At 37.1% G+C, this 23,128-nt stretch overlaps 1 protein-coding gene across 1 annotated transcript in view; it reads right to left on the minus strand.

The window, feature by feature from the left end:
• The window catches only part of LOC126469748 (condensin complex subunit 2-like), a 194,840-nt gene that overhangs the window by 12,766 nt on the left and 158,946 nt on the right, over window positions 1–23,128 (minus strand). The window contains exon 10 of the mRNA XM_050096962.1: window positions 17,550–17,687. Within this exon, the coding sequence (XP_049952919.1) occupies window positions 17,550–17,687 (138 nt within the window). The remainder of the gene's footprint in view (window positions 1–17,549; window positions 17,688–23,128) is intronic.

Raw genomic sequence — 23,128 nt, forward strand, 5'->3', positions numbered from 1 at the left:
ATAGGCCCTCCGCTATTCCCGATCTACATAAATGATTGAGGAGAATCTGAGTAACACTCTTACAAGGAACTCCTTGAGTGCGAGTTCACAAAAGGTCAATGATGTTTACGGCTTCCAACACTCCCCCCACATTGTCTACCATGCAACCACAATAATGGCTGCAAAGGGCAACAGGGGGCGGGACTTGATGTATCCAATGGTGAGCACAGCACGAGGCTAAGGAGCACAGCTGAACTGTTTAGTTAACTAGTAAATCACAACAGTGCTAATGGTACTGATGCAAATCTGAGCAATAGCAACGATAAACAAAGCAAACATTGCATTAATCGAGAACAGCAGTTGCTGAAGTTGACACTTCGTCAGAAAGGAACCCAAGGAATTTTGCAGAGTGAGAAAGGAATGTCAGATGAAACATTAGCATTTCCGCAATGTAAGTGGAACCTTGGGTGTCGTATATGCTCAACAGTGCGGGCAATGTACATAAAGAATACAATGATGGCAGTACATGCTTAAAAGTGAAAGCAATACTGAAACAGGTGTCAAGCCGTGTAGCTCATCATCCTTGTCAGACAGGAAACCACAAATCCTATCTCCAGTGTAATGTAGTAAAGGGCAATTGTTGCCCAAGCAGCATGTACTAAACATAATTTGGAAGATTATCTGCAGCACAGTAAAAAAAGAATTATTAACAGAATTCGAATAATTCTGCAGCAGTATGACCATGTAGGGCATATTCACGGGAGAACAAGGCGCACTTGTTACAAAAACTGGTGTTTGCAAATTTCAAGGATGCTCAATACAATTTACAGGATGCAGAATGATGGTGACCTACTGGGTTGTGCCTGACATAGATTACAGTGATTTTAAGGGAAGCAGTAGATGGTTGCGTAATTTCAAACAATGCGACAGAATTGGAAGATGTAAGGTAACGAAATTTCAAACGAAGTATCAATTTGATGATGCACAGCAAACTGCGGAATTTGCCCAAAAATTTGTTGATGCAATAAACAAACTTATCCGATCATACTGTAAGGAATTTGTTTTCAACTCAGACTGACTGGGATTTGATGAGAAAATGCATATGGAAGGAGTCCTGAAAATTAGAGATACAAATGGAGTTATATCAAGATAAACTAACACCAATGCCACACGAATGTCGTATAAAATTATGCAGACTGTTAATCTCAATGGTAAATTGGCTGGAAAGTTGTTTATTGTGCTGCGAGAAGTTAGAGGTGCTCTGCCACCTACAATTCTTTCTCATGTATGTGTGATCTAGTGAGGGCAGTAGGGAGTATTTACATCACAGCAAGATCGATTCCTGGTCTGTGTGTAAGACACTTACTCCTTTAGAGCAAACTATCCCTCCTGAAAAGGGTGAGACATTGCAATTCATACCACCTGAAACCACTGGACAAATTCACCCTCTGGACATTTGCTTTCTCCATGCCTATAAAACATTATTGCACTATCTGAACCTATGCCTTAAAGGATAGCTACACGGTGGAATGTTTGGCATTCTGTTGCACACCATCAAATTCCATATCCATTACACCAATATGATTCTATATGTATTGTTTAAGAGTGGCTACCTAGCTGAACATCCTGCACGATTTGTAATTCTCAAGAAGGTCACCTTCAATCGTGATGGTATGAACCTTTGTGATCACTGGGACGTGCCATTTTTCATTTAGTGTTCATGGTGCAAGTTAATGGTTGGTTTTGAACATTTCTTGAATGTCGACACTATCCACCCTTTGTGACATCCTTTACATACAATCCCACAGAAGGTAATTCTCTGTACCTCCCATACACTCACTCTCTGTCGCCTTCCTGATGTGCATGGTGTGTCATTAGCAGCTAATATTTTACCTGTCATAATTTTTAACACAACTCTTTCAAATGAGTCTTACTGAAGATTGAACTTGTGACCTTCCATTGCAGGAGGTCCTTGTTAAGATTGTTTGCAGATAATGTTGTCATTTACAAACAAATAATAGTCGGATGATCGAAACAAATTGCAAAATGACTTACACAAAATGTATGGTCATATACACATATTTTCACTCTTAAGAAGTAAAGATCTTTTCTCACAGAACTTTTCCTTTTGTGTTAAATTTCTCAGAATTGCACACCTCATTTTGTTTTCTGGAAAACTGGCACATACCTACCTTTCTTCCCTATTTCATTTGACTCCATAACATGGACTTCACCCTTCCGCAACAGCATGAAATAAAGAGTCGTTCCATACCCTTACATAAATTTCACAACCAGAGCCTGTTGCAAGTTAATAGAATGAAAACATACTAAACTTCTTTGCTCTACGTATAATGTTCATCATATCACTTGCTCATTAATAATAAGCTACTTCACTTAGGATTCCAAGTTACATGCCTCAAGAGCGGCATATTTAAATTTGACAAAATAATTTGAATCTAGATCTAAGTGATTAAGGCAGTTCTTTTTACCCAACAAAAGCAGTGAAGTGGGACAAAGTGTATGATTACACTTTTTTTTCTTTTCAACACCTATTGCATTTTCTTTGAAAATTCTTCTCTCACATTACTGCAAACAGCTTCTTATTTATTCACAATTTTTTCATATGTTTTACTGGTTTCACTAGTATCACTTCTGATTGCTCCAAAGCAGTTATGGCAGCAGGAATTAATCCAAAATTTGAAATTACATAAAAAAGTTAGTCTGAAATATCAGCAGTAGACATTGACCCTTGGGCAAAGGGAATTCAAGCTGCTTCACTGCTACCGAATGAATCAATGATGCTTTTCACAACACCGAAGTTCTGGTGGTAATAGTTGCAGGCATCAATCCAGATCTCCATCTTTTTAAAATGGTGGATGGTAGTGAGGAAATGTCTGGAGCTAACAACTTAAACACTGCAACACATGAATGCGGTTGACACACCCCATAAATTTGTCAATGCCACTGAATTTACTACAAATCCCTTCTGCAACTCTGTGCAAGTCACACACATCACTTTACAACATAATGATTTTAGTGAAACAGCATATTTCACTGTATAAGGCACAGCATCCATTGCTAAGAGTAGTACACCGTCATGTTTAATGCATTTGGTTCATATAGCAGCCATATATTTGCCAAACAATTTACTAATGGTGGAAAAATTTACTTCTTCTAAATGTTCCCTGAATTTTTCACCTGGAACATCTTCTTCTGAACTTCTCACAATAACATTATGAAAAGGATAGTTGCTACTCACCATATGGTGTCTGGTTTCATGAATTGATACCCATATTTCCTTTCATTTGCAACCCATTGTCTTTGGTGCAGTCTTGAAACACGAAGGAATTGTACTGGCTGCAACTGGGCACTGACTGAAATCAATGGGAAAGTTGAAAATTTGTGCGGGACCAGGATTCGAACCCGGATCTCCTGCATACTAGGCAGATGCCCTGACCACTAAACCATCCAGGCAGAGTAGTCATCACAAATGTAAGGACTACACTATCTAGCACGTCTCCCATCAGACCCAAATTATCTACTTTGGACATGGTCAAAAGAACAGACGCCACACACATATAATTAAGGAAAAGATGGCTAATGATTTTTTCAGTGCGGATGCGCACCACGCTCCAACTTTTACTGGAATCAGCAAAATGCTGCAAGTAATGAGGATGCAGGGAAGGGGCACTACATTAGTAGTATGTGGACAAGTTGAGAATTTGGGTCTGATAGGAGGCGTGCTAGAGTAGTCCGTGAAGATGCAATGACCACAGAGTCCAGGTGACTTAGTGATCAGAGCATCTGCCTAATAAACAGGAGATCCGCATTCAAATCCCAAGCCAGCATAAATTTTTAACTTCCTCCATCGATTTCAATCAATGCCCACTTAGACACAAAGGAATAACAGACATTGGCTGCAAGTAGGCAATCCTTTGTATTTCACATTTGTGTTTTTCTCCACAGTTACTCTTATATCACACAGTTTACCATATGTGTTTTATTATCAGTCACAAATGTTTTCTCAACATACTGAGGCACCAACTGTTGTAATTTTACTTGCATGCTTTGTTTCACTTTACACTCTCCCTCCCACGAGCTATACTGCAAACATTTCTCACTTCAACAAGACTGAATAACTCAATGAGACATTTGCCTGCAGTCCAGGGTCTAGAATAATTTACCACTTTGGAGACGGACCACTTAGAAGAATACTGGGCCTAGGAAATTGGCCACTTATGCCATTATTCAAAGCATTACTGGCACAGCCAGAATTGCTCTATCTTCAAGAGTAACACATATTAAAAAGGACCAAGCTTTACGATTTATTTTTCATATTTACTTAGTTCTTTGATAGATTATCTATTTCAAAATAATGTCACCCTACCACGGAAAAACTGATATGCGAGTTACTGAACAATTTATTCCTCTTGAGCTTCCAAAATTCCTTGGTAACTGAACAAACATGATGTATTTGTATCAGAATTACTGTAAACTGTGAAATCAAATGACTACAAGCATAATGTAATTTCAATGTTATCATATTCACTCTCAGTCATTTGTGTGTGACAGCAGCTGTCATGTTTCTTTTGAAGTAATTCTAGAAATTGACAACAGCAGGCTACACCAACTCACTGCTGCAGAAGGGTTAAATCCATGTTTTGGATTCAAATGAAATAGAGAAGGAAGGTAGCTATGAACCATTTTCCAGAAAACAAAATGAGAAGTAAAATTCCGAGAAATTTAACACAAAAGTAAAAAGTTCCGTGAGAAAAGTTCTTTACTTCTTGAAAGTGTGAAAATAACGTGCATATGACCATTTACTTACTGAAATTGCTCTATCATAGAGAAATGGCCATATACGCATAAATATGACCTAACGTATTACAGTAATTAATTTAGTTCTTTCATAGCAAGCAATTATGCGAGTTTTCATAACACCTCAGTCTTACCAAATACTGTATGCCCTATCATAAAAATCAGAGTCCTACTTATCGTGGAGTGAGCTGATTCACATAATATGCTGCACTGAGTGTGAGGGTTGTTACAAATTTTTAAGTTATCCGACATCTACATAATAATTTCCTTAACAAGATATCGGTTTTACTTCTGATTGCTCAATTTGCAAAAGCAACTCATTTCAGTTCAATGGGGTTTAAAGAAACCAAAAACTTAGAGTTACAAGTTGTGTTGATTTAAGATGGTGCTGATCAGACTAGTAAATGTTAATTGCTCCAAGAAAAGTTAATTAAAATGTGGTAGTAATTGTGCGTTGTGTGACCGGAAAGTCAGGAAAGGTATTCAGTGAAAATGCTGTAAACAGTGATTTCACAAAAACTGTTGGAAAATAAAGTTAGTAACTGTGGACTACTCTTTAGTCATATGATGCCTGTGTAATGGAAACACATGAAAAAAAGTATATAAACATTATCAGAGACAAGGACTCAATAAATCAAGTTCTACAAAGTGATACAGAAGTGTTGCAAATTAAATGTGCTGCTTTATAACACAGATGTGAAATTATGGGGAACAGTAATAGTTTAAAAGTAAATGAAAATAAGTGTTTCGAAACTTTTAGCTCACTTGTAACCAAGAAATGTGCTTTTTTAAAAAAAAAAGGGGGGGGGTGGGGGGGGGTGGGGGGGAAGAAGAACTTTGAAAAAGACTGTGTAACAATAGCAGACAAGGAACATTGTTGTACATATATTCAACATGCATCCGATAATAAGCTTGCACCTGAAAATGTAGACGACTGCATGCTGTGCTTAAAATCATGTGCAAAAGAGAACCATCAAAAACTCACAGGGAATCTGCAAAGAACTGTTCTGCAGCAACACAAAAACAAGTGCATCATGAAATAGAAGTCAAATATTTGGAGATAGCCCAGTACACAATGTTTCAAACTTTGTATCAGACTCTGCAAAACAAAATATGAGTGTCTCAGCTTTTGTTAAGCATAGAGTGAAGTTTGAAAACGTGATTAGTGGGGTCGAAAAACAATGTGCCATTTCTACTGACAGTGATTGTGTTGTTCTCATAGTGGGATCAAACGAGGTTTACAGCAATGAGGCCAGTGCATTTCTAAAAAAAAAAATTGCTTCCTATCTTTTAGTTGCAGACTATAAATGTTATAGTGACGAATCTACCCATGTGGTTTCATCTGGTGGACTGGTCTTGTGTAAATAGTGAAATTCGATGAACGAATGAAAAATTAAAACACTTCTGTTCCAAAACATAACACTTCTTGATGTCAACAATTGTGAAAAAGCTAGTTTCACAATGCATGGACAAAACTTGAATCACTCTGGTAAGAAGAGACTAGCATCAAATATAAACAAGGCTCTGACACAATAATGCACGAAAGCAGCTGCAAAAGCAAACAAGCCATCGCTTGAATTGTCTACACACAGGGAAACTAGTGACAGGGGCCAATTTTAACTGGATCTGGTCCAACACCAACAATACAGAAGAAGTATTCAATACACAAGTGGAAGTTCCTTTACCCTGTAAACAAACTAGTTTTAAAGAGTCTTTACCCAATAATGTATGCAGTAGTACTTACATTACGCATTTGAACATTGGAGGTCTGTCTGAAGGAATGATCATCAAGCTTTATGATATGCGAAAGTATGAAACAGTCAGTGAAGGTAATAGGTCTAAATGAACATGGGGTTAGAACTGGAAATATCAATCTTATCGACAAACTTCCAGGCATCCCTGGGTACCATATAAACTGTGTGTTCTTAGGTAAATTTGAACTCTGTTACATAAATTAAAAATTGAGTACTGTGTAAGAAACTAGTTACATGTGCTGACTTCAACATAGATGTAAGAATTAATGACAAACTTGCGTCACATTTAAAGACTCTGATATCCACAAAAGCACTAAATCTAAATTTCAACCAATGCACAAGAGTTACAGAACTACTTCAACATGTATTGATAATATTGTAAGTAGTTATGATTACAACATCAAAGTTACTTTAGATTTAGGAGTATCAGACCATGTAGCACTATTTGTATCATTACCACAATTAAATTTAGGTGACACAACTAATAGATGTAGGAACTTCAGCCAAGAAAATGTGGAAGTATTTATTATTTATTAAAAATCTTAGCCTCACCATATTGTCAGTCAGAAAACACTCTCCAACAAGTGACAACTACAGTAACGTTTCAACCGAATTCATGAGCATATTCAATAAATGCTTTCCTTTTGTAACAGATGCAACTGAGTCTCATAAAAGTATATCATGGGTAACAAAAGAATAATGTGTCTAGCATCAAGAAGAGGAAACTGCATATGGAGGCAAAGTTAACAGAAATCCTGAATCTCTTAAATATGTTAACACATAAAGGAAAACATCTGACAAATACTCAAATTAGCAAAGCATACTGCAATCAATAAATTATTTTAAATGCAAAAAACCAATCCAAAGCTGTTTGGTCTGTTATAAGAAGTGAGGTTGACAGTGGAATGGAGAGAAAATGTCCCTCTAACTAATGATAAACGGTAAGCAGTTACAGATTCCAGTGCCATATGTGAATCCTTCAATAATTTCTACATTAATTGTAACAAAATTGGTGCCTCCTCACCACCAAGTAGAATTTCTATTATGGCAGAGAGAAATTTCTCGGGTTTTAAGTTTTCACCTGTTTGAAGCTCTGATGTCATTAGAATCATAATTTCTCTAAAAAATTTCAACTCACTGGGTTGGTATGAGGTTCCCATTAAAATAATAAAATCAATACGTCATAGTACTGCACATCAACTCTCCCTCACAAGCAATCAGTCTTTAGAAGAGGGAAGTTTTCCAGATTGGTTAAAATATGCCAAAGTTCTGGTAGTCCATAAAAAGGGGAAACAAGATGAAATGGAGAAACTACAAGCTAATCTCATTGTTACCAACTTTTTTCAAAAACATCTGAAAGAGCTGCATGTGATCAGACAGAAAATTACAATTCATTCCACAATATCATTTTACGCAATCATTCCACAATATCATTTTACGCAATCATTCCACAATATCATTTTACGCAATCAGTAGGGTCTTAGGAAAGGCTCCAGCACAACCCACGCAACAAATGAATTGGTAACAGAAGTTAGCAGTTGTCTCAATAATAGAATGTGTGTGTCGAGCATCTTTTGCGATCTTGCCAAAGCCTTCAAACACCGTAAATCATTACCGCCTTCTTCAAACACTGACTAGTCGTGGTTTTCAAGGAAATTACATCTGGCAAACAGAAAACATATAGTACTTGTTAATAACAGTGGCAAGAAATTCCTTTCTGGCTGGGAACACACAGAATTAGGTGTCCCACAAAGCTCAATATTATGACCACTACTATTTTTGTATTAGATTAATGATATGCCATGCCAGGTTGAGTCTGACACCATCCTCTATGCAGCTCACTCAACAGTGATAGTCTGCTGTAAAACCAATGACGATTTAATTCACTGCACTGATCACATACTTGGGGACATGGAAGCATGGGTAAAAATAATAATTTGAAATTAAACTTTGCAATAACAGAAATTACTCATTTCGCCATGGAAAAACCAGTACGATGTGAGAGTGAGATAAGCTGTACAGACAAAAAATTAGACACTGCAAGCTGTGTCAGATTCCTTGATATGTAAAAACGTAAAAGTATGTTGTACGGTGATTGTGTAGACAGCATTCTTAGTCTGTGTGTGTATATGAGATTCTCACTTTCACAAAGAAAAACACACAACTTTTTGAGGACACTGCTTCCTGCATCAGTATGAGACTAGACGTAGGGCAAGTTACATGCTACCTACCCACAGACTCGAACTATAAGAAAAAACTCCATGCTACATGCGCATGAAATTTGTAAATAAAATCTGCAAGGGGAAAAGTGACCCCAATCTAAAAAAATACTGAAGGAAACATCAAAAGATATTTTAAAGGTAAATGCTATTATAGTGTAGATTTCTTGAATGATGGCCACGTAATATAGTATTTCTCTAAAAAATAACACCATATATAGTATAACTACAGATTTAAAAAAAATTATCACCATGTAAAGTAATATTTATGTATGTATGTACGTCACCTTAGTTTAGTTTATTAGTCTGTATGAGAGTCTTAAAATTGACAAGTCACAAACTTTGATTGTATGAGGAATTTTACGAGATGATAATTTAATTTGATTTGCCCACACCTTCCCCAGCATGAGGCACTCACAATGTTGAAACATTAAAATTATATTCTGTGTCAAAACACAATTGTTGCAGCACTGAGGTTGTAGCTTACACATAATTATGTGAACATCCAAGTATCCTGACTACCAAAAGATGACATTTCTGCACTCATGCCTCGCTACACAAAGTTTATTTAAATAGATAATTCATGTTATTGTCTTAGAAACACAACTGCTTCTACTACTATTAATTTAAGGTCATTAAATTGCAAAAATTTAGGAGTCAAAGGGAGATTAGTGTAGATGGGAGAATTAAATAAGATCAGATGGGGTACAGTGTACTCATCAGAACTGCAGTGAAGATGATGAAGACCACATATAATTAGAATCAGGAACATACATTTTAGTACAGAGCATGGAGGAAATTTAAGTGTAGGGTTTATTGTAGAAGGAATCTCAGAGAAAACAGCAAGACTTGCTTTAAAAGGTACTCCGTGGAAATCTATACCCAAATGTGATCACATTACCACAAAGAGGTTCCAAGATTTTAATGGGAAAGCAGGACAAAAATTAAAACTTCTGCGCGAAACTTAGAATACGATTTCAGGGATGAAAGCAGTCAAACATTAGTAGAATTTGCCAAGATGAACAACATGATTGTCCTTTACACATTGTTTTGGAAGAAAGCAAATGGAAAAATGGACTACACAGTGACAAAATTGAACTAAAAATGAAATCAACTACGATTATCAAATAATAAAGAATTTTGACAATATGTGATAGTCCTAAACTACTTTTGAATTTTAGCTGATTACACTCGTTAAGATGCACATTCAGGGAGAGAGAAAACGAGAGAGAGAGAGAGAGAGAGAGAGAGAGAGAGAGAGAGAGAGAGAGAGAGAGAGAGAGATGAAAAAAAGAAAAAAAAACCACACACACAACCAAAGAGATTGCAGGGATGAAGAAAGCAAAAGGAAATACAATGTTAAACGGAATGAAGAAGCTATATTATAGTGAATGTGACAATTTCAAATAAACTATAGTAGAACCATGGTGGAATAAGATGAATTAAACAAAAATGTTCAGAAATTTCAAATAGGTAATGATAATATACAAGGAAAATATAATAAGATTAGATTAATACTTGTTCCATAGATCATGAATACGACACTTCGTAATGATGTGGAACGTGTCAGGTTAATAAAAGATTTCTGTACAATATATTACATTACACAAAATATTGCATGACACTAATGTTTAAGTTGGTTTTTTTTCCTTAATTTATATATAAAAATTCAGCCAATGAGTAGAAGGAGTTGTCATCTAGAAATTCTTTTAATTTATTTTTAAATGTTGGTTGGCTATCTGTCAGGCTTTCCATGCTGTTTGGTAGGTGACCAAAGACTTTTGTGGCAGCATAATTTGCCCCTTTCTGTGCCAAAGTCAGATGTAACCCTGCATAGTGAAGATCATCCTTTCTCCTGGTGTTATAGCTATGCACACTGCTATTTCTTTTGAACTGGGTTGGATTATTAACAACAAATTTCATAAGTGAATATATATAATGTGAGGTTACTGTGAGGATCCTTAAATAGATGACTGCAGGATGACCATGGGTGGGCTCCAGCAATTATTCTGATTACTCGTTTTTGAGCAATGAATACTTTTCTACTCAACGATGAATTACCCCAGAATATGATGCCATACGAAATCAGTGAATGAAAGTAGGCATAGTAAGCTAATTTACTGAGATTCTTATCACCAAAATTTGCAATAACCCTAATAGCATACATAGCTAAACTCAGACGTTTCAGCAGACCATCAATGTGTTGCTTCCAGTTTAACCTCTCATCAATGGACACACCTAAAAATTTTGAAAATTCTACCTTAGCTACAGACTTCTGTTCAAAGTCTATATTTATTACTGGAGTTGTGCCATTTACTGTACGGAACTGTATATACTGTGTTTTATCAAAATTTAAAGAGAGTCCGTTTGCTGAGAACCACTTAATAATTTTGTGAAAAACAACATTTACAATTACATCACTTAGTTCTTGGTTTTTGGATGTTGTTACTATACTTGTATCATCAGCAAAAAGAACTAACTTTGCATCTTCATCAATGTGGAATGGTAAGTCATTAATGTATATCAAGAACAGTAAAGGACCTAAGATCGAACCCTGTGGGACCCCATACTTGATAGCCCCCCCAGTTTGAGGAATCAGCCGGTGTTTTAACATTACATGAACCACTTATTTCAACTTTCTGCATTCTTCCAGTTAAGTATGAATTAAACCATTTGTGCACTGCCCCCCCTCAAACCATAATGATTTAGCTTAAAACAATTCCATGATTTACACAATCAAAGGCCTTTGAGAGATCACAAAAAATACCAATGGGTGATGTCCGGTTATTCAGAGCATTTAATATTTGATCAGTGAAAGCGTATATAGCATTTTCCGTTGAAAAGCCTTTCTGAAAACCAAACTGACATTTTGTTAGTACTTTATTTTTACAAAAATGGGAGGCTACTCTTGAATACATTACTTTCTCAAAAATTTTTGATAGAGCTGTCGGAAGAGAGATTGGGCGATAGTTGTTGACATCCGACGTATCCCCCTTTTTATGCAATGATTTTACAATGGCATATTTCAGTCTATCGGGGAAAACACCCTGCTCCAAAGAGCTATTACATATGTGGCTGAGAATCCTACTTATCTGTGGGGAACAAGCTTTAAGTACCTTGCTGGAAATGCCATAAATTCAGTAACAGCTTTTACTTTTCAGTGAGTTTATTATTTTACTGATTTCAGAGGGAGAGGTTGGTGGAAATACAGTTGTTTCAAACTGCACAGGTATGGCCTCTTCTATTAGTAGCCTTGCCTCTTCTAGTGAAGATCTAGATCCTATTTTCTCCACAACATTTAAAAAATGATTATTGAAAATATTTTCAATTTCTGATTGTTTGTTAGTACACTTGTCATTCAGTTTTATGGCACTAAAGTCTTCCTGTGCTCTTGGTTGCCCTGTTTCCTTTTCAATAATATTCCAAATTGCTTTAATTTTATAATCAGAGTTACTGATCTCAGACATGATACACATGCTTCTGAACTTTTTAATAACTTTTCTTAGTACAGCACAATAGTTTTTATAATATTGAACAATTTCGGGGTCAGTACTCCCTCTTGCTGTTAGATACAGTTCTCTTTTACGGTTGCAAGATATTCTTATTCCTTTAGTTAGCCAAGGTTTTTAATATGTTTTCTTGGAATTATGTTTAACTATTTTCTTGGGAAAACAATTTTCAATTACTCTTAAAAATGTATCGTGAAATAAGTTATATTTCAAGTTTGCATTGGGTTCCTTATACACTTCATCCCAGTCTAGCTGCTGTAGGCTTTGCCTAAAGTTTGCAATATTTATATTGTTAATTGAACGCACTGCTTTGAAATTCTGATTTGATATACTGCATGGAGCTATGTCATGTACTGTAACTAGCTGTGCACCATGATCTGAAAGACCATTCTCAACAGGATAAGCATTTATGTCCTTAAACTTATCTTGGTCTATAAAAAAGTTATCTATCACTGTCCTGCTGTTCTTTGTTATCCGAGTAGGAAAATCAATGATGGAGCTCAAATTGAAAAAACTGAGTAATACTACAAGGTCATTCTTCAGATTACACTCTTTCAGGGAATCAACACTGAAATCCCCACAAATGATAATTTGCTTCCACCTGTCTGACAGATAGCACAACAAAGCATCCAAGTATTCTAGAAATAGCTGGAAATTCCCTGAGGGGGACCTTTACACTGTTACAATTACGAAAGTGCCATCATTTAGTTTTAGTTCAGTGGCACATGCTTCCATATGTTGCTCTACACAAAATTTTTTAGTTTCTAAATTTTTTACACTGTGGAAGCTTTTGACATATATGGCAACTCCTCCTCTCATCATATTATCTCTACTTACATGTGCAGCTAATTTGTACCCATTGATGCTAACCTTTTGCATATCAGTGACAATGTGATGCTCAGACAGGCATAGTACATCTATTACATTCTCAGTTTCTATATCTTCTAAACAAAGCAGAAGCTCATCAATTTTATTCTTCAATCCCCCAATATTTTGATGAAATATACTAACATTATTTTTCACTTTACTTTTGTATCTTGAACTTCTTTAACATCTTTAGTACTTGCCTGGCTGAGTTTCCCACTGGACACTGATCTTACACTAAAAAAGTTTTTCCACCATGAGATTTAGTTCCTCCCCCCTTTAAATTTCCTGCTATCAGCCCAGCCAGTTTACCCTTCCCTTTCCTGTTGAGGTGAGAAACAAACTTACAATGAACATAATACTTGCATTACATTTACATCAAATTACATTAGTTGAGATGATAGACAGCACAGCAACAACAGAGAGGAAATCGTATAGACATACCAAGATTTCTTTAAATGTTTGCATTCTTCAGGAGATGAATCAAAAACACAGATAGTTAAAAAGGTAATGTCAAGTGGTGTGTATGAAGTCATAGAGTTATGACGAATTTGAGGGTACAAGGAGACTAAGGTCTTTCAACAGAAATGATTAAAGGTGGAGGAAAAGTAATGCACAAAAACTTACAAAATTGCTTGCAAGTCCTCTTGTAGGAGCCTTGAGGATGTCATGGCCAACGACATATACAGACCCTGCAACGAACTTGTGACGTCACACTTGTCGGCTCGTCCGCTACACTTCGCGAACACACTGCTCTGCGCAGGGCCCACAGGAAATCAATATGTAGTTGAAAAGGTACAAACTAAAGGTCTTAACTTTGTTGGGGATAGAGTGTTCATGCATTTCAACCAGCAGTCAATAATTACTAAATTCATCTGTAGTTATTTGCTTTCAGCCAGAGATGGCTACTGGCACTCTTAAGACCTGCAGGGTCACGTGCTGTTACGTACATGCCACAACCTGTCTTTGTCGTGAGCATCGGAGGAAGCTTACCCCTAAATTCTCACACAGCCATTGCCTAAGAAGCAATATGAGCTATTGAAAATTACTTGTTACACCGTAAAGTCAAGTGCCGGCATGCCAGTCAGAAACGAGAGAGCAGAGGGGGCTGTGAAAACGATGTCAGCCAATTGCTTGCTGACCGACCCCCCTCCAGGACAACAACGCAACGGCAGTGGCCTCCATGTGAAGAGGAATAAGAGCTGTCCTGACTGGTTGTGGCCCACTTCTTCAGCAGCATCATGATTAAATACTTCAAGACCAGCAACTTAGGAACTGTATATACTGACGAACATTGTTTATTTTGTCTGTCGCCCTTTGCTTGCGACACATCTATGTCATTCTCAAAGTTAAGTATTGTCAGTGATTCAATTCGTAATAAAACTCTTTAACACAATTTGCTTGAATTTTTGTCTAGCGATCCGAGACAGCAGGTTTCCTCAACACCCAACATTTGACGAGTAGGCTGGATTTATAATTACTTATGGAGTCTAAACTAGTTGAGCCAATAAACAATGTGTGTTAGCACTATTTAATGATCTCTGTAGTCAAATTTAGTAAGCACACTGATGTTCTACACCAACAACATGACTAATATGACATTGTAGACCAATCGGGTCTCCTCTTCTTAATGTGCCAAATATTTACAGTAATTACTTCTCGCATAGTAAAAATATTGGATATTTATTACATACTGGAACCAGCCTGCTTTAAAAGTGGATATAGCACACTGCCTCATTGGCAAATTTTGAATGAAATTACAAAACAGAGCAAAGAATATCAGTTACCACTTTGCCAATTTATGAATTTTGAGACAACATTCAACTCCACTGAGAGAAAATCTGTACTAGCTGTTCTTGAGAAAAAAAGGCACCGATTCAAGTTTCATTAGTACCCTGAAGAATTCATATATTAATGCTACAGATTCCACTACACTTCATCAGGATAGTGAGATATTCAAAATTAAAGTAGGAGTCAGATTAGAAGACTTTTACCATCGAATTATTCTTGGCAGCCTTCGAGAAGATTCCAGATGGGAAGACAAAGAATAAATATATGTTAATGCAACTTATCCAAAATAACCCTGGTTCATGATGACATTGTACTGTTTGCCTGTCATACAGATAACTACATGAAAGAATGGAAGTTCTTAATACAGAACATAACATCAACATTTTCTGAAAACCAATAGCAATAGAAATAATAATTTACAACAGCTCATCCCACCACACATGACGAAAGTAGCACCTTATAGCAGTGTAATACACAGAACAGTAACACTAGCTGTGTCAGAAAGTCACATCATAGAGCAGTTAGAAAAAAAAAAGAAAAAAAAACCTGTTACAAAATTGGAACCACTGACATAATGATAAACAGTTGGTAAGTCACAGAGAGACAAAGTTAATCAAGAACAAATCAAAAAAAATTGAAGGTCACCCCATACACTAGCATACCCTTTATCAGTATCATTGTGCCATTTATACCACATTCCTGCCCACATGTATTATATTTTTGTTGCATTGTTTTAATGCACAGTACAGGAAGATTTTGCTATGGGAGACTAGCGAGTAGGCAGGACCACAAAGCACACTCACTGCGACATGCCAGATAGTCACATAGTGTGAGAATGGCCAGGTGAGCAAGAGCTGTACACACACACACACACACACACACACACACACACACACACACACAGACAGACAGACAGACAGACAGAGAGAGAGAGAGAGAGAGAGAGAGAGAGAGAGAGAGATTGGGGATTCACCTACCACACTGGGCACCAAGAAGCAGGTCTTTGATTATTTATATTTCCTGTTTAAATATTAATATACAGCTCCAACCACACTGATGATGTTCCTTGCATTGAGACCTTATTAACAATAATTTCAATATCACTCAGTTCATTAGGAAATGCTACTAACAAATTTTAGTTACTATCAGCACTTAATGATGGAAAGGATGGACCAATAACAACTCTGTCCTGAAAAGGCTGCCGCCAAACTGGTAACACAGCTTGTTAGGCAGACTATGATCACTTTTCGAGGTGGTCACATGCAGATCAGTGTTCAAATTGCAATTCTGTAAAGACAAGCGGTTGTTAAAGTTGCCTCGAAAAATGTATTCGTGCAATATATTTGTGCGATATCATGCGGATTCTAAGACCACGTGAAGCATTTTGTGACTTTTGCGGTGCTCGAGGACTAATGATTAACGACTAGGAATGTTATTATGAATATTAACAATAGACTGGTTCTAGAAATCTTTTTACAAATTTCACAATTGGATAAATAAAACAAAATTAATTGGCATCCTAGCATTTTATGATTTTCATTATGCTTAAGCTTTTTAAACCTCCCCAGGTACCACATTATTATGCATTGTTTCTTTCACAAGCATTAGAGCTCGCGACCAATGTATAACAAACCAATCGGGGCAATGCCTACAAGACATGAGGTAAGCAAACCAGCAACACTTCAGCTACGAGAAATGCAGTGGTGGCAGCAGGGGTGGGGGTGTTCACTGGACTTTGATATGTAAATCGCGCATAGCATCATTGTGCGGACGATATTTGAACATCCATTCCCCTATCTGCTGTGATAGCGTTACAGTTGGTCTCTTTGAGAGTTGACTAACATGGCAAACTATATTTTGAACAAGTGCTTTTGTATCCCTCATGGGTCAGTGTCACACCAAATAGCGAGAAATCTGAAGAAACGAAAGTTCAGCATCAGCTCTTCAACTACACACAAATTTGACTAGTGTATACAGTAAACAAACAAGATAAATTTAAGAGAACTGGAGCACATAAAATACAGTGTACTTATGGAAACTTTTACGTTGGAAAGATACGGAGAGACTCCAACACATTTTGTGAACCCATGGCAGTTCTTCGACTAAAGAAATGACAACCAAAAGCACTCTGCAATCCAAGTGATAAATTTCAAACAATTTAGATATTTTGACAATGTTGGTTTTCCAGGAGCATCACACCTGAACTAGACACCTGATATGCCACCTGATGAAAGGGCAAACATCTGAAATGAGTCTTTAATAAGAACTAAGTTCAGTGATTGGTTACCATGTGTTTTAATTTGTATTTTAATAGGGCAGGTCTGAAAATATGACAAACTCACTACACTACAACTAGAATAAGGACTATCCATTCTTTACAAATTCCAACAGATAAGAAGAGAGGTAATGGACAGAGGGTGATATAAGAAAACATGCAGGAGCAACATGAATGCACACAGTTGAAGACTGCAAGCAGTTGAAAAGTCCAGATGAGATTTATACTAACAGTGGATGTCAAATAACATAATTAAAGAGATACGTAAATAATAGATAAAAATTTTTAACTGTACTTTCCCCATACAACAACTGTTGTCACTATATTTGAAGATGCTCACCACTGTAGGTGGAGTCAACAGTTTCCACTGACATACGCTTTCCCTTTCATCTCTAGTTGGTGTGACTGGATGGCCATTAACTTCTTGCAATTCATGTCCATCTTCTTCATGTTCTGATGACGATGATTCATCACAGTTCTAAAACAAAAAAAGTAAGGATGTAATTGCTGCACTGACACTCATCACACTAGGAAAAATAAATGGAAACTTTTACCAACTTTATACACAATTTTGTTTCTTCAAATAGCATTTGTGATTAACAAATATATGATTCTAAGTTCAACCATGATTACTAAGCATCATGGATCATCTGATGCAGGTGAATCAACAGGTGAAGTTAGATTCTTTAGAAGTTACATTCATTCATATATTTCTTTATAAATGAAATGGCTTATTGTCTGAAACAGATATGGACTGGCTGTTCATAGGCATTTGACCAAGTCATTCCTACATCGATGGATTGAACACGATGGTCTGGTTCCCTTTCTAAATGATTGTCACAGAACAAGAGGCGACTATTATTGACACGAAGTAACCACTGCCATAGACTGTACAGTGGATTCGGGATTGTATATGTATATTTGAGAATATAGGAGTTTTGGCATACTTCTGACATGGATGGGACAAGGGAAATGGCTGGAGTCGTTCTTTTAACAAGCAAATGAATGGTGTGATTTTCACCAAGGTTGCCTGGATCAGGATGCAAGACATGTTACTCTGAAAACGATTCCTATAAAAAGGAAGATCAGATTTCATAAGAAAATTTGTAAACATTGTTGCCTTTTTTAAAAAGAAATTATGTGATTTACCGAAGCAAACACATCGCACCAGGGAAAGAAAAGTGACAGGTCTAAGAACAGCATCTTTAGTTTATGCACTGTAAAATACGCATGGAAGTGCCCCAAAGTCCATGAAAAATATAATGGAATTTACTGCCAACAATGTTGTTACTTAAACATTAAAGGCAGCTTATATTATTTTAATGTAAGTTTTATAGAATTAATTCTTTAAGACTTTTCATAAGTATTGCATTTTTTAGTTGTATCACTGTTCTTGCCATGTTTTAATCTATATCCTCAGGTGAACAACAAATTTTCTGAAATTTCTGAAGTGTAGTACAAAAGGTATGTTTTGGTGGGAAACACATTTATTATTTCTTGCTGTTTCCCAGCAGTTTCCAATGTAATTAATAAACCAAATCAGTACTAATCATCAACTTATTTTCACTTATTGTTCAGAATGTGTCCCCTTCCTATCAAATGTATACCATTTAACATAAAGGTACAAAACGGCCACAAACTGTGTACGAAACACTGTTATAAACATTACGCAATCACTGTTTAATGAACTGATGAGGATTTGCTGGTGCATAATGGTATGATATGCGAGCTCACATGCCCTGAGGATGAACCACTCTCAACCTGGAAAAATGAAAAATTAAAGAACCAAACTACTTGAAACCACTTCAATCACTGGCAGAAATTACCACGCACAAGTTGATCTAGTAGTTTTTTTCCATGCATGACAAAAAATTTGTAAGGATCAATACGCAGGACTTTTTGATAATGTTCTGACATAATGATATTGCAGTTCCCCAGTTGCTTAACTAATAGGATTCTCATAATAAGTGGGAAACATTTTACGACCTAGTTTTATTTTTGCCACCCAACATTAGACTCATTATGGTGCAGCTATTTTGGAACTTGAGTGGAGTACACACTCCCACGTCTACACATACAACTATTTTGCAAAAGACTGTCAGAGCAAAGAAATTAGTAACATGGTGTTAAATTCCTGTAACCCCTACTAACAGAACATTTCCTAAAATCAACAAGATCTTTCATTTATTTATTTATTTAGTTAGTTATTATCTTTTTAGCATATAGTCACCAACTGGTGACTTTTAGCATTTACTACCTGAAAATGATCCTATATTTATTACAGACTGTTTTTATGTAATAATTAAATCAATCTGCCATAAAAATGAAGATACTGCTGCCCCTCACCAATCATCATAGTTACAGGAGAGGTACAAAACCAAGTGCAAAATAATTAGGTTCAATAATCTCAGAAGATAGAGTGGTTGCAGGTGGTGCCATTATTTACTGTCTTGTAAAGTTTTTAGGTGGTCACAACCAATTGATGCAGACAAGATAGCTGTATGTTGTGAAGAATAGCAACTAACTCTAAATAACCAAAAGTGTGGAATCATCCACACGGGTACTAAATGGAATCCGTTAAATTTTGGTTACTCAATAAATCATACCCATCTAAAAGCCGTCTATTTAACTACGTACTTTGGGATTACAAATATGAATAAATTATGGGTTATGTTGTGGTCCAAAGATGATCTTTTATTGGCAGAACTGGTCTACTAGAGAGACTGCTAAGATTACATTTTTCCACCTTCTCCTGGAGAATTGCTGTGCATTATGGGATCTGCATCAGACAGATAAGGCAAAGAACATCAAAATCCAAAGAAAGACAGCTCATTTTGCATTATCACAAACTAGGGGTGCGAGTGCCACAGACATGATAAATGAATTGAGGTGGCAATCATTGAAACAAAGGTGTTTTTTGTTGAGGCAATCTCTCCTCCGACTGTGAAAATATTTTTTAGTGCCCACCTACACAGGGAGAAATGATCATCATAATAAAACGAGAAATCGAAGCTCACACAGATAGATTTAACTGTTCATTTTTCCTGCACACTGTTTGAGAGTGGAACTGTAACAAAACAGCTTGAAGGTGGTTCAATGAACCCTGTGCCGGGCATTTAACTGTAAATTGCAGAGCTATCATGTAGTGTAGATACTGGACGTTAATTTGGCACAGCAGGTCTCAGTATGTACATGAAACATTAAATAAAGTCTTCTAACCCCCTCGCCCCCTCCCCTCTCTCTGCCCCCCCCCCCTCCAACCCCCTCCTCTTCAATTTCTGTTGTTTGAGATTTGGATATAGCTTGGCACTGTTGGTTTTCTGGCGGAATGTCCCATTACGAAACTATACATGACTTCTGTCATGCTTTCAAGGTGAAACATTATTGATCCTTAATAAAATTAATTTTGTGATCCACCCTGATGGCAGCACGAGGGGAGCAGGTGGGTGGGGCCAAGGTGTGGCAACAGAAAGAGCATCTGGCCACCATTTACCACTTACTTTCCCAAACCCAATAATTACCATGCTGACTGCTTGAGGATATGGGATAAAAACCAGGAAATAGAAGGATAAAATTAGTTTTATCCAAATTGACATTAAGTTCCCAGTTTCATAGATTAAACAAGTTTTTCCTCTTGTGGAAGGCAACCACCAACCAATTGAAAATAATTTTCTTCTTTTAACATACTTGTTAATTATGGTACTCTGCATTCGGATGCAAGTCGAAAATATTTCTGTTTCCACCTTCACAGTTCAAAGCTTACATTTTAATACATCCGGTGCCGCTCACTAGTGGAACAGCAAAGGAATAGTGACCCTTATGCCAAGAATGAAAATGCGACCTGCAGGGTAGCCCTGGGGAGGTATATGTAGATATAAAAGGGACAAATTTTTTCATCGGTGACTACTGTAAGATTGCAAGAATAAATATCACCAATAAACCACCCTGTTGTTATACAATCTTACATAGTTGCCTATATCCACATGCAAAAAGAAGAAAGTACAGCAAAAAGACATGAAAAGTACAACAGTTCTACTTAATATTTAACCAATACTACAGAAACACACAAACAGTCCTGTTTTGCTCCTCACGAGAAGTTACATAATTCATACATCTTTAAGTGGCAGTTTTGTGCCCATAACCTCAGCAATGGCTATTACATATGCTCCGAAGCTTGCAGAAATTTGATTACTCACTATCTGAACAACAGCAGGGGCTGTAACTTTATTTAAAACCAGGCTATCTGTTGTCAGTTCACCTGTACAGTTCTGTGCTAGTTTGTTAATTTTGTGCAAGTTTTTCTGTGTGTCTTTACAGAGTTTATTCTCAAAAGATCTGGCATTATGAAGAGAAAAGTACATGTTTAACGCCACCAATACTGGGAGAAATGAATGGAGCATTATTTCCTTAACACATACAAGGATACACCTGTTTGCTTGTTCTGTAGTGAATTACTATCTGATGTGAAGGAGTATAAAATAGAAAGGCAATTTTTGACAAAATGCATAGCTCAACAACAGCTTATTGTGGAAAGACAAAATTGCAAGTTATTTTCGAATTTGGACAAACAATGCCAAATGTTCGCCAAAATGGACGTTTTGCAGCATAATTTGTTGACACGGCAGGTTGAGAAAAGGGTGCCATTCATATCTGTGCATTAAGCCATAAACATTAACATCACGAATCTATTGTTTTGACTGTATGTACTATGAGTGCATTGTTGCATCACCGAGGTGGCCCGCAAGCTTAATTATGTGAATCAGGCCCACAGGTCAGCAAAGGTTACCCACACCTGGACTAACCCATTGGATTTTATGTGCACAGCTGTAAAACTTCAACCCTTCCACTGATATTTTGCTGTCTTATTGGAGAGCCAACTGACTGAAGCTACTAAATACATACGAGAGAGAGTCAAATGAAAACCTTAAATTTGTAATAACAAATCGATATTTTGTGCCGTCATCCTGTAAGTTGATAAGCATGCTACAAACAGCATGCAGAATGGCCTGTAGATGGCAGCATAGTGCAGATGCACACACACAGTCGCAGTATGAGTATAAAGATAGCCGCCCAGTGTTCTGTTGTTCGGTTTTTGCGTAGTGAAAGTGTAAAACCTATTGAAATTCAACAACGAACGAAGGTTCAGTACGGTGATGCATGTTTGTCACAGCAGCAAGTCTACGAATGCAGCAGGAAGTTCGCAAATGGTGTAACTTCAGTGGAAGATGCTCCTCATCCAAGTCAGGTACGACTTGTGACTCCACAGAACATTGCAGCAGTTGAAGGAAAACTGCCACGTGACACTGAATGACATTGCAGCATGTTTACAGATTAGTCATGGGTCAGCACACCAAATTGTGCTCGATGTGCTCCAGCTTCACAGAGTGTCTGCAAGATGGGTGCCACGGCAACTGTCTCCTGAAACGAGAGAACGACATGTTGATGCTTGTGAAGAACTTCTTCGGCACTTTGAACGAGAAGGTGATGGCTTCCTAGCAAGAATCGTTACTGGGGACGAAACCTGGGATCACTTCCACCAACCGGAAACGAAGAGATCAAACCAAAGAAGTTTCGAACAGAACCATCAGCAGGGAAGGTTATGCTGGCTCTCTTTTGGGACGAAAAAGGCATCATTTTGGAGTATTACTTGCCTAGAGGGACCACTATCACCAGTGCATCATACACAGATCTCCTAAAAAAAAAATCATCTGCGGCCTGCAATCAAATCAAAGCAACGTGGATTGCTGTCAGCAGATGTCCTTGCAACATGACAATGCAAGGCCCCACACTGCCCATACAACTGTTGCAACAATCACAGACCTGCATTCTGAGTGTCTTCCTCGTCCACCATACTCACCAGACCTTGCCCCAAGTGATTTCCATATGTTTGGACCACTCAAAGACGCAATGAGAGGAAAG

The sequence above is a fragment of the Schistocerca serialis genome, chromosome 3, assembly GCF_023864345.2.
Source record: "Schistocerca serialis cubense isolate TAMUIC-IGC-003099 chromosome 3, iqSchSeri2.2, whole genome shotgun sequence".
NCBI classification, from domain to species: Eukaryota; Metazoa; Arthropoda; class Insecta; order Orthoptera; family Acrididae; genus Schistocerca; species Schistocerca serialis.